Source organism: Centroberyx gerrardi, chromosome 18 (genome assembly GCF_048128805.1).
Source record: "Centroberyx gerrardi isolate f3 chromosome 18, fCenGer3.hap1.cur.20231027, whole genome shotgun sequence".
Lineage (NCBI taxonomy): Eukaryota > Metazoa > Chordata > Actinopteri > Beryciformes > Berycidae > Centroberyx > Centroberyx gerrardi.
The window spans coordinates 2,604,245-2,617,159 of NC_136014.1; the positions used below are offsets into that span (position 1 = coordinate 2,604,245).

At 38.9% G+C, this 12,915-nt stretch overlaps 2 protein-coding genes across 3 annotated transcripts in view; one reads left to right on the plus strand and one right to left on the minus strand.

Annotated features, from left to right (window-relative positions):
- The window catches only part of cad (carbamoyl-phosphate synthetase 2, aspartate transcarbamylase, and dihydroorotase), a 425,149-nt gene that overhangs the window by 222,819 nt on the left and 189,415 nt on the right, over positions 1-12,915 (plus strand). The gene's annotated exons all lie outside the window — the stretch shown is intronic.
- gtf3c2 (general transcription factor IIIC, polypeptide 2, beta) overlaps positions 10,451-12,915 on the minus strand; it is a 29,466-nt gene continuing 27,001 nt past the window's right edge. The window contains exons 19-20 of the mRNA XM_078290062.1: positions 12,094-12,201; positions 10,451-10,680 (exon numbers count right to left, since the gene is read on the minus strand). Coding sequence (XP_078146188.1) covers positions 10,480-10,680; positions 12,094-12,201 — 309 coding nt within the window. The 3' untranslated portion in view covers positions 10,451-10,479. The remainder of the gene's footprint in view (positions 10,681-12,093; positions 12,202-12,915) is intronic.

Here is a 12,915-nt window from a genome sequence, read left to right on the forward strand (position 1 = left end):
TTTTAAAATGCCAGAATCGAGCAATGAAATGCATCATTGCCTTAAGTTGAATGAAAATCTGATCAGCGGCGTCAGAGACATTGTGCGACGTACAGAAAATTAAACATTGTATTGCCCCCCTTAGGCCAATCGGTGTATTTTTTAGAATGCTGGAACGGAGCCATGACACACATCATTACCCGAAGTTTTATCAAAAGCCAATCAGTGATGTCTGAGATATTGTGTGTGACGGACAGTTGGACGGATTGGGCTGCCCCATAGTCTCTTCCTCGATTTCATCGCAGGGGATAAGTAGGCTACTTACTATTCAGCTTAGAGTTGCTACAATGTCACTCACTTTTCAGATAATGCTAGTTGCCTACAACATAGCACATGCTGAAGTGTTAGCATGGACCCTATTTTCACTCAATATAGTGTATGCTAAAGTGTTAGCATGGAGTGTGGATGATTTCGGTGTCTATGTTCTCATCAAGTTGCTAAAGTAGACCAGTGGGTCAATCTGCCAAAAACTCACTGTATTTCTTTAGGCCATCTTTGTTCCATTAGACTAATTTCCACTGAAGGGCCAAACAGGGCTTGGCAGCGCTAGCTAGTTATGAATGATATTCAATAAAATGTCACTGCTGTCATGGAAAACTGTAAGCAGGGATGTAGTGGAGGATAAACCCAACTCAATTCAGTATATATTTGCCGAAAAGAGTTTATCCATCTTTTTAGGTTGACATAAATCTTTGTGACATAAATTGTAATTGTAATCATAGTAAGTAGTACCAAAAATCTATGTGAGGATAAGGAAGAAAAAATACTGCAAATTGATTTTTGTTCATATTGGTGGTTGTTGCTTGATAATCACTGACTGGAGGTCATAGTTTACCCTCTTTTTTATTTACCACTACATCTCTAGCTACTGTATAACAGCAATCAATCAATCTCACCTGGTTTACATGGTCATATATGGTTATTTATAGGCCTTGGGGTCTTGAAGCCTGTTAAATCTCCATTGGTCAATTTCAAAATACATGGGGGCCAGTGAGAAAACATGGGCTGTTTTCTTCATTGCTGAAAATTTTTAGTTTCGAAGCAGCAAGTATTAAAAACAAGATTACGATTGACAGACACAGCAATTGACAGTCTGTTGCATGGTGCTGATGCAGATTTTCAGGCAAGCAACATAACACCATTATCTTATTACCAAAAAAAGAGATAATTCATCAAACAGTGTTTCCAATCTTGTGTTATCAACATTTTAATTTGGACATGGCCTTGTTAAAGGATAAGGCTGGTGTTTTTTAATGCATTGCTTACCGTCAACAAATCCTATGAAAACTAGAAGGGCACTCGGAGAGCGCAGACCTCCGCCAAGGTTCGTGCTATTATTGCTTGTTCGTGAGTCGGATCCGGATCCGCTCCAAAATGTAATGGGTTCTTCCTTGGCCCATGCTACACCCTTCCATGAAGTTTCATGAAAATTGGGCCAGTAGTTTTTCCGTAATCCTGCTAACGGACAAACAAACAGACAAACAAACAAACAAACAAATGCACCGAAAACATAACCTCCTTGGTGGAGGTAATAACAAAATCAACAATGCGTTTGCTCTACTCCCGTTACTTTCTGACTTCCCACGTACCGTTTTTAGCCTTCAACCTGGAAGTCATTGGCTCCAATTGTAAGCTAAAAACCTTGAAATACAGCTCACAAAGACATAGTTTCAATTTTAGAAATCACGAACTGTTACCACGAAAAGTCAGGCTGTTGTAGTTATTACCAAATCAAATTCAAATGGGAACAAATTCTATATTACGCCGGGGACTATTTTCGGTGCTACGGAACTACTTTCCTGAGATCGCAAACGTGTTTACGGTTGGCTTATTAAGTTGTTTGAGGAAAAAGTCAGCTGGCCCGGTGCATTGTGATGATGAAATATGTTGCCCAGAGCAACGGCATGGCTCTTTGACGTGTTTTTAATTGTTTTTTTAATACAATGGAGTTCTATGGCTGCTGGGACATGGCTTCATTGGGCATCGGCTACATGGATGAGACTTGTTGGCAAAACAAAATCATTGCTGATTTTGTTATTTTCATAGGATTTGTTGACGGTAAGCAATGCATTAAAAAACACCAGCCTTATCCTTTAAGCCCCACTAGGCCCTGCAGTGGAAAAGAGGCTAGACTTTGCCAGTAGGAATGGGACGATATGCTTATCTCACGATACGATATGATACGATACGATACGATACGATACGATACGATACGATACGATACGCGATATGGGGTTCATGATTCAATGCAACCACAAGTAGATAAAAGTTCAATGACAACAAAAATATGTTTATTTTTGAGCCACAAATCATTCTAGCGATGGCATTGACTCACTAGAATGTAAACAGCAATTAAAAAATGTCATTACAAAGTGCAAATAATATAATTTGGATGGAGAGCTTGTGAAATTGTGATGGTCAAGCATCTCATTTGTGATTATTACGGCAGAATAAAAAGCTAATACCGCGATTCATTTTTCTGTCCCACGATACGTATTGTCACATTTGTATTGCAATATTGAATTACGATATATTGTCCCATTCCTATTCGCCAGCAGACAGAGGAGCTTAATGTTGAGATGCTTTTGGGAAAGTGATCATTCACACTGGTCATATAACCAGACCTGACCTATTCCGTGCTAGCATTCCCTCTGTAATATTTTACTATACTTACTATACACACTGTACTGCACTGTACTGTACTTTACCGTACCATGCCAGCACCAGTCTTTGTGTTATATCAAATTATTCAACTTATTCTTGACTTGACCAAACTCTCTTCTGTACTGTACTGCGTTTCATGTTATCGCATCATGCCAAAGACGAGTATTCATCAGTCTCCATTTTCGATGAAATACCAAAAGATTAGAAGTCATCTCAGTTCAGCGAACATGTGGGCAAAAATATGGATTGATCTTACTACTCAGATAGTCCAACAGCCTCAAAAGTGGACATGTTCCTTCTGCTCCCACTTTTTTCACACATTCAAAATGTATTCAGCTAATATTTTGCCAGATCAGGTTTATTGCATTCATTCATTTAATCTGCTGACGTGTACAGAGGATTACGCTACTTAAAGGAAAACTCCATCCTCTGATACTCTGTTAGATATCATTCATTTGTGATGTTCAATGCATTCCAGGAGTTATTTTGTGATGAACCATTGTAATTTAGCCTACTCTTTTTGGTGTAGCCACTTTACCTCAACCTGCCTCATGTACTTCTACTTCAGTTAGTGATTTCCTACGTTTCCCAGAATGCCTTTTGACAACCCTCAGACAAGGGGCGTCAACTTGTTGCTTTCAATCAAAGGTGGGCGTATGGGCATGGAAATATAGCACTGGGCTGTGTCTATTGTGATGGCCCCTTACTCTTATGGCTGCATTGCATTCTGGTCTATTGAGGCTTCAGTTGGTGGAAAAATTGGTCTCTCTGCCTCTTCTACGATGGATTTCTCTGTGTATGATTTTAGAACGTTGATGCAAAATGGCGGCTCTAGAAAGAAGCCCTCGCTCTTTGAGTCTGAGGGACTGACACCAAAACCTGGTTTATCTGTTTTAGGTAGGTGAAACATTTTCTGCTATCAAACTCCATTGTAGCTGCTGGAAATATCTGGCCAGTTATCCACGAAAAAAAAAAAAAAAACATACAAGAAATTGACCCAGAATTGCAAGGTACATTTTGGGTGGATTTTTCCCTTTAAGAATATCTTGACGAATGTTACCGCTGCTTTTTAACTCTACTACTGTGTGCAGTATAGTTTCTCTGGTCTGCTGGGGTTGTTTGAACCTGGCATCCCTCTTTCCTCTTGGCACTGAGCATCAGAGCTGCAGCAGCAGTGCATTGTAATAGCTTGTCATGGGTTTCTATTTCCCTGTAATACATCGGTATTGACTCGGAAAGCCAATTACAGCACTGTTGATTCTGTCTCAGCGAGAGGCGTTTTGCCAAATAGTGGGCAGTACATTGTTGGATGGACTGAATGGCAATGGATTAGTGTCAGATTGAAAGTGTCCAGCCAGATCCGCCAACGCTCTCAGCTGAGGGAAGATTCACATCTGAGGGCAAAGATGATTTAGTCCGGGAGTCGGATGATCAGCTTCGGCTTTGTATCCTCATCCATCTATCGCTCAGTCCTCCAGTAGCTTCAGTACTATCCATCCATCTATATCTCTCTATCCCCCTCAGCTTTCCATTAGCGCTCTCTCTCTGTCTCTCTGTCTCTCTCTCTCTCGCCTCAGGATATGGGCCTCTAATCACCTTTACAGTATTCTCATTGTCTTTTGCCTGAGGGGGGTAATAACCAATACTGAAGGGGTAAATACAGCTGAAAGAGTGAAAAGAGGTAATGTCTATGTAAAGTGTAATGTCTTTTGAGACTGCTCACCTTCTCATTCTTTAAATCGGAGGCCTGAATGACAAGCAAGGAACACCATACAGGTTGAGACTGATAGTTATGGATTGAAGCTGTCAAGAGCTGATATTGTGTGCCAGTATTCATCATCTTTATTCAATTTTCATGCCAAAAAATTCAAAAATTCCACCGGAACCTCAACTCGATTTTACCATCAGCATTTCGTCCTTAGAGCTAGATCTTTTGTTTATCATCTTTTGTTTACCTTTGTTTTGGTATTTTCTTAAGGCGAGGCACCACAGATTAACAGGAAAAGAGATTTCCTTGCATCCTATCAGGATTAATTTTATATAATGAATATGGAAATAAATATGCACTAAATAAGCATATAATTTTTATTTAATTTGTCATAAAATCTTAAAAATGTGTGTTTGCATATCATTTATAACACTATTTTCTCAGTGGATAAAGTCAGAGTGCATTTTCCTGTTTTATTCTGATGAATAACTAAATAGTTGGTAATTGACAGAGACATTTCTTTAAAAATGATTTTTAATTATTTACAAAATACTATGTATATGGCAAAATCGGATTTTTTGCAGTTTTTTCATGTAAAATAAAATAGAAATGACAGCTGTGAAAAAAGCCTCTGTAAAATGGCTTTGCATACAGTGAATATTTTATATATTTTATTTTATATCATTTTGAGAAATGGTCTTTTTTTTCCAGCTGATTTTGTGCTTGGGGTACTAGACACAGCTGGTGTAAAAACATTTAAATTAACTTAATTTATAGTTGTTTAGATGATTTTTTTGTGTATACTATGAAACTAAACCTAGTTATAGAAGCAAAATTGACCAGTCCAGCCAAAATCACCATTTTTATCTGTGGTGTCTTGTCTCTCTGTGTATAATTTTGAACCATATATATACGTATATATCATTGTGAAATTAATTGTGATACCTTGGTATAATTACCATAAACAAATAAGACCATGGTGGAGACGATTGGTAGCCTCTATCTCACGCTAGTAGCATTGTTAATTCTGGTGTTTCTCCAAATTAAGACCACATTTCCCGTAAACTTCGTTGCTGCATGTTCCCTCCCCCTCCCTGGTATCTTTGTCTTTTTTTATTTTCCTTTTCCCATCACTTTTTTTGATGTTGGAAGTGATTTTTCCATCGGCCTTTCACTCCACCGTCTGCCGTCACCAGAAACTCTGAAACTTTAGCTCTATTTGCTCTGGAAGAACAGCGCCCTCTTCCTGATTTGTGCCGTAAAGCAATCCAGCAGATTTCCCTCCAAAACCAACCTGGTGGCTCACAATGTAAAATGCAGTGTAGCGCCCGCTAGAGACTGACAATCTTCTCTGCGATGGTCTCATTTGTTTACGGTAATTATACTAACGTCTTAAAATGAATGTGGTAATGATTTATTGATGCTAAAATGATACACGTAGCACCTTTTTAAGAAACATACCATGAAATACAAGCAATTATACACTCCTGTACGCAAACGTACAGCGATTCAGATCATCTCCGCTTTTCCTCATCACCCGACTGTATGGCCTGTAGTGTTTTCCTGCTGCTGTGAAGTGTCGATGTTGTTAGCTGCTCTCCAGATCCACTGAGGAAAGAAGGGACAGTTGTACATTGTAAAAGCCTAGTGGACACCCATTCTGAACCAAACATTTGCATGGTTGTTAGCTGTTATTCACACCATGAACAGTAAGGAGATAATGGTTTAACTGCCAATCAAAATATAGTTGATCTACCATGCCGAGGATTAATCACTGAAAAAAAAAAAAAAAAATCTCTAAAATTTTATATTTTCACCACTTTTTAGGGAGATATATTTAAATGTAAATATCTAAATGTAATTTTTTTTTTTCCTTTTGAAATGATCATATGAAACCAGAACAAATATGGACCCAACAGCTTTGGTGACAAAGTTAAAACAAAGTGAATGTAATAACGACCAATGCATTTATTGTACTATTTTTGATACACATGCATTCCCCTCCTCCAGCAGGCGATGGTGTTCAACTGAAGCCAAAGTCTTCTTTACAGTTTGATGGAGTATTCCAATTCATTCCTGGAAAAACACTGTTCCTGTTTGTTCATGGAAGTGTGAGAATGCCGTGTACTGTACCGTTGCCGTCTGTGACAATTATAAAATGTGTGACTATTGTAAATATGTCAAATATCATGTATTTTCTGTGTATGATTTTGTGTATACTTCTGTAAATACATCTTTTGTTTTGTTGTACAATCAAGTCTCTAGAAAGTCCTGTTTGTCTAAATGTTTGGTGATATTGTATATGAATCCACTTGTCACATCTGTGATGTTTGATATTTCATTTTTATGTGTGGCAAGAGTGTTTTTGTAAAGAGAAATAAATGAATGCTGGATGATGGAAAAGAGGCTGGGTTATTTCAGAGAATCCATTGCAACCGAGAGACGATGTAGCAGGACTGTGGTGCTTTAGTCACTTATCTGACGACTCAGACTGGTCTTGGTCTCGGACACAGCTGGATGTTGAGTCAGCTTTTTCTCACCTATCTACATTTTTTTTGTTTTTTTCTCCACCTGGTCCACCGTTGTTTATTTTTGCCCCGGCACTACACAAACAATTAGCATAACTCTGCCTATTTCCGACCTGGACGATACACTGATCTCACAATACGAGCCAATGCATGATATGGGCTTCACGATTCAATACAATCACGATACAATGTAATAAATAAAAGTTCAGTGATAAGAATGTGCAGAATTTTGAAGAAATCTTTAAATTTAATACAAAAAATCAATCAGTAGTGAAATCTCAGTACCGGATGGATTTGAACTGGTTTGGACTCTAACATGTGGCACAATAATCACAAATAGAAATGTAGTGGGTTCATGAATTGTAATAAAAAAAAGAAACCAACGAATCAATTATCAATACGTCCTTCCTTTTATCTTAAAGAAAGGATCCACGAGACAAACTGACAAACTCCATCAAACAGAACAGGCTTATAATAAACTGACTGGACTGGAAATGTTTTGGAATATTATAAACTTGAAAATAGAATTTACAGTAGTCATTTGGAAAAATGTGACGAAAATGAGTCTGCAAAGCGATTGCTGTAAGTCTCAAAACAAATTTTCAATGTTGTAGCATTTGTTAAGGTTGCTTTACATAACACCACAGTAGTACAGGCATGAAAATTTTGTATGCAGATATGGAAAAGTTTGGGAATTTCATTGTAAAACAAGTGTGGGAACCCTGTGAGTGGCACAGATGACAGCCAATGAAATAATTTTCTCATAAAGTGCATATTTAACACATATGCATATTGTTGTCCATGCCCGTGTGGTAAGTTGAGATCACACTCAAGTCACAAACAAGAATCAAAAGGAAACCAAAGTTGGGTGTCGCTGTCCATCTGCATTTACTTGCATTGCAAGTTCGAACACAACCCATTCACACTGATGTGATGGCTTCAAACCGGTACCCAAAATTTGTATACATGTGCAGTTTGACGCCATGAACATTTTCAGCATTGGAGCCATTGCGAAGATGGTAAGATGGTCAGCTGTGGTGACCATTTTGCTTTCCTCCATTACCAGCAAATAAGTTTTCCTGTATATCTGCACAACTGACCATGATGGTATTAAAAAAAATCTTATGTATCAGATTATCATGTAATGGGAATTCAGTGACAGTCTAAAAAATGCACAATTAAGAAAACCGAGAACATTGCCATTTTACTATCAGGCAAATGGGAAAATGGTAATGTGCTCACTATCACGAAAAAGACTGATGACCCCTTGATGTCTTAAGACACCTTGCATAATTTATTGAAACAATAAATGTACAAAAACATTTTAATCATATTTAACATTTCAGAAATGGCAAAACAGAGCAATGAAATCAACAGAGGAGCAGGTGGTGTATTATATATTTTCTGATGCACTGTGCATTTATGAATCACCTCCACAATTCACACATTCTACCATGATGCCAGTTGTTAACATCATGCTAACACTGTTGCTTTTTTTATTCAAATTGAACAATTTCAAAGTGCTAACATCCCTCACTGGTCGCATTTTTCAAACATTTCTTTTTAGGCACTGAAAAAGAAATTTTGATATTTCGAACAAAGTTTTTGGGACAATATTGTGCACCCCTAAACCCAAATGAGTTGGAATCATCAAACGAAAAATTGCGGGAAAACGTTAACAAATGGAAAAACAATGGAAGAAAGCAAAGAAAAGAAAGACCTCTTAAAATCCTTCACATTTGAATGCACATCGTTTCAAGCAGAATTACAGTCAAAATTTTCAAGTATTTCCCCTCAGTGACAGCCTGAGTTTTTCTTAACAAGATAAAACTAAAAACAATTGTACACGTGTATAGCAGCAAAAAGAGCTAAAGGTAGGTATAAAACCATGAAGGAATTGCAGGCTATAAAAACTTAAGTGGTGCGTTGTCAACGGACTACCTATAAATAAATCTGCACCAAAATGTCCTGTTGACACCAAGATAACATTTTCATTAAAATAACTCACTGATTATCGTAGTGTTTGTCTGTAACATAACGTGTGAGAAAGGCTTGGAGGCTTGAAGTTTACTCAATTCTCACATCGTGCAACTCAAACCTTCATATCTCCCGTTTTGTACCGGGAGGGTTGCTGGTACGAATGTGAAAATTCGGCAGGGGAAAGAGAATGCCAGGTTCACATCATATTGGAAGAAGCTTAAGTATGGGATGATGCCTCTTTGCTACAACTTGGAAGTGTTCACGTGTTCAACTCTCTCTTAAAACTCTCTTAAAATCAACCGTAAAGGAACTACAGCGGAAGTTTCTCGCTTTTAGTACGTAGGGTGTGAAAAACTGCTAATTTAGATTTTTAATACCTTGGACTACGACACTGGTGGATTTGCTGACATGTTAGCCGCAAAAAACATATTAGCAGGCTGATGTGAACACTTTTTCCAAGTTGATAGCTCGTATTTAGCGTAAATCCAATATGACATGAACGCAGCATTAGGCCGCGGCCACACTGATCCATTGTGTCTGTCCGTCTCCGTTCATTTCAATGAGAACTATCTGTCTGTCAAAACAGATGGAAATCTGACGGAGACTGTCTGGACAACAAAGTTCAACCCAGTTGAACTTTTTCTGGATGGACGGATTCGTCACCGTCCATTTAGCCAATCAGAGTCGTTCCTATGTTTGCTTTGGAAAAAATAGCGATCACAGTCGGGTCACACAAGGGTACGACCAAAACAAAGATAAAACAGAGAAAGCCTGGTATAACGCTGGGATGACTGGAGGTTTTCTAGGTCAGTTTCTTATTTAATTTATACTGTATAGTCTGTTTTTATTTTTTCTATGAAGTAGCTCCGTTATGAGGAATGCTGCCTCATATTTCTGACGGATCAGTGTGGCCGCGGCCTTACACTCTCCCCTCCATCAGCAACTACCAACGAGATGCCCTTGAGCAAGGCACTTAATCCCCAACTGCTCCAGTGGAGCCGCTCAGCGACCAACAGTAGAAGACTGTGGCTGCACTGGTCAGCTCCCAGGGGTGAAAAATAAAAAAGAATCGTCACCATTAACAGTGTTGATCATCATTTGTCTCAACAGTGGCAAAAAGACTGAAGAGTGATGTCAGTGAGATCTTTGTTGGGACATCCAGCTCCGGTCGGCTGTAGCCAGTACGTTCTGCGTTCAGCCTTTGAAAACATATGAGTTTTACAGTCTGGAGGCGGTGAGGTCAGAGCAGGAAACTCTATTGCTCTCCGTTAGTTTGATCTGCTCTCCGACAGAGTTCCTCATCGAGAAACATGGAAGCTCGGAGGTTCAGAGTTCGGAAGAGGGATCGACATATTGGTAACGTGGACCTGCTGTTGCAGAAATGTCATGTACCTGCAAATTTTCCTTGTTTTTCGTACTTCAACAACCGTTTCTACGGTCGATTGTGCACTGAGCGACTTTCATGACCTTTGGGCCCTCAAAACCCGTTTAACGTGCAGCAGTCTAACCAATATATGGTTCTAGTCCGACAATTTGCACTTGGTTGGAGTTGAACTCTCGCTATAGCTGTTGGGTGGAGGTCTGGACGGCCTCTCCCTGCTCCTCTGGCGAGTAGAGTGCGTTGAACTGGGCCTGATTCTCGCTGACCATCTTCTGGATTTGGGAGCTGTTCATGCTCCTCAGACAGTGGACTCTGACGAGCCCCGCCTGGCCTCCGGACGCCACCCAGGTATGGCAGCTCATGTTGGGGTTGAACCGCACCTGAGGAGAGGGCGGGAGGACGGTTAGTGGCTGAAAAAGGCTTCTCATCTGACTGCATGTTCGCAGGTCGGCACTTGACCGCCATGAAAACCAGAATATAAACTAATCGCCAAGATCGGATGCAGCTGGACGAGTTTGTAGTGTTCGGATTTTTACTTCCCATTCATTTGAATGAGGCCACGAAAATAACCTGAAAACTGACATTTAACACGTTGGTGAACAGATTCAACAACAGATCCTGCTACTGTGATTTTCAATTGACTGTGGGTCCAACGTTTCAGAACATAATTTCGCCAAATGGTATTTTTAATGATAGAAGAGAACATAGCGGAGGGATACCATTTAGGAGAGATAGTTCCTGTTTGGGAGACCGGATCTACTTTTATTTTTAAATACTAATTTTAGTGTAAGCCAAGGACTGTTCTATTGTCTTAAAAGTGTTTTCAGGCTATTTTCGTGGCTCATTCAAACGCTACAAACTCGTCCAGCTGCATCTGATCTTGGTGATTAGTTTATAGTCTGGTTTTCATGGCGGCATGTTAAAACTAAATGGAATATTGCTTTAAAGCTTTTCCATCCTGAGAAGAATCAAATTCCAGGAGTTCTTTAGCTGGAAAATGGTCAAATTTAAAGGTATTGAATATTGGCATAAAAGACTCATCTATCTGCAGCTTTAATACAAAGATATTGGTATTGGGATTTTGCAGTTGGGATGACTCAGCTGTAGCTCTCAGGTGAGTCAATGTCACTGCCTCCTCCCTCCTCTCCTTTACTGAACCCTATCCATCCCTCTCTTCTATCACTATAGATTGTCCTTGTGTCCTTTTTTATTCTTCAAGTCAGTCTCTCCCTCCTCTTTCTAATCCATTCATCCCCTTCAGACAAAAACATAGTCAAAACCCAATGGCATTCTGTTTTTTTTTTAATATTGTCCCATGAACTACGCGTCCATCATCCCATCCCAGAGGGCACAGTGCCATCTTCTGTAGTTGCTTTTACTCTCACTCTCTCTCTCTCTCTCTCTCTCTCTCTCCCGCCCCTTAAAATTAAACACATCAAATCCTCAAATGGCTGCTTTCCATCTCCCCTCCCTCCCTCCACCCAGGGTGACATTTTTCTCATTTTACACATCATTACATTCAGTCTGTCTTTATAGCCGCCCATCAGAGAAAAGGAAGAGGAAGAAGATTCTCCTCTTCCATCTATCTCTCTCTTGCTCTCACCTCCATTTCTCCTTTCTTTTCTTGTATTTCTCGTTCCACTTTTTCGTCTTTGTCTCTCTCTCACACACACACGCACATTGTTTTCTCTCTTCCCTTGTTCATGCTGTGCTGCAGTGGGAGTCTGATGACGCCTGCACTCTGTGTGTATGTGTGTGTGTGGTGGGATGTGGGGGGTGGGGGGGGTAGGTACCTTATGTAGTGCAGTCATTGGCATCATGTCCATGTTGATCTTAGTCTTCACCTCGGTGGCTTGCATGCGTTTCCATGGCGGCCGCGTCTGGAAATTCTTAAAGGTCCCCTGGAAATAGTAAATTATTATTATTATATATATAGGATTTTAAAAAATACAATGGTAACACTGTATAGTAACAATCACCAATAAATTGTGAATTAATCATTATTTAAGGATTTAAGGTTAATTAACTATTACTGAATGTTAAGCAACAATTACTTGATCACTAGTTAACTTCCTACACTGTTTACTAAATGTAATAAATGTTTTTATTACACTTACATTATATATTTATTATGACAAGATAATAAATCAATCACTAAGATTAGATGTCATTTCTAAACAGTTATGATACAACACAAATTATTCATTATGATTGATTAATTAATCTCAATTAAGACTTATTAACATAATGTACACTATATAATTTCCTATTATTTACTAAACAATATAGGAAATTAACAAATCAATTACTTGTTTGTTAACCACTCAATGACCAGTACATTTAAACGATTAATTCTCCATTTATTCGTGATCATTATTATACATTATTATTGTACAATAATACTATGCTGTATTGAGGCCAGCTGACCCCTAAATGCCCCAAAACTCTGAATACTTGGAATTTATCGGAAATTTTTGTAATGTAAATGGTCAAATTGAAAGATATTAAATATTGGCAAAAAATTGCGTCTATCAGCAGCTTAAACCCAAAAATATTGGTATCGGTCTTCAAAAACGCCATATCGATAGAACTCTAGTGTGTACCTCTTGAGTCAT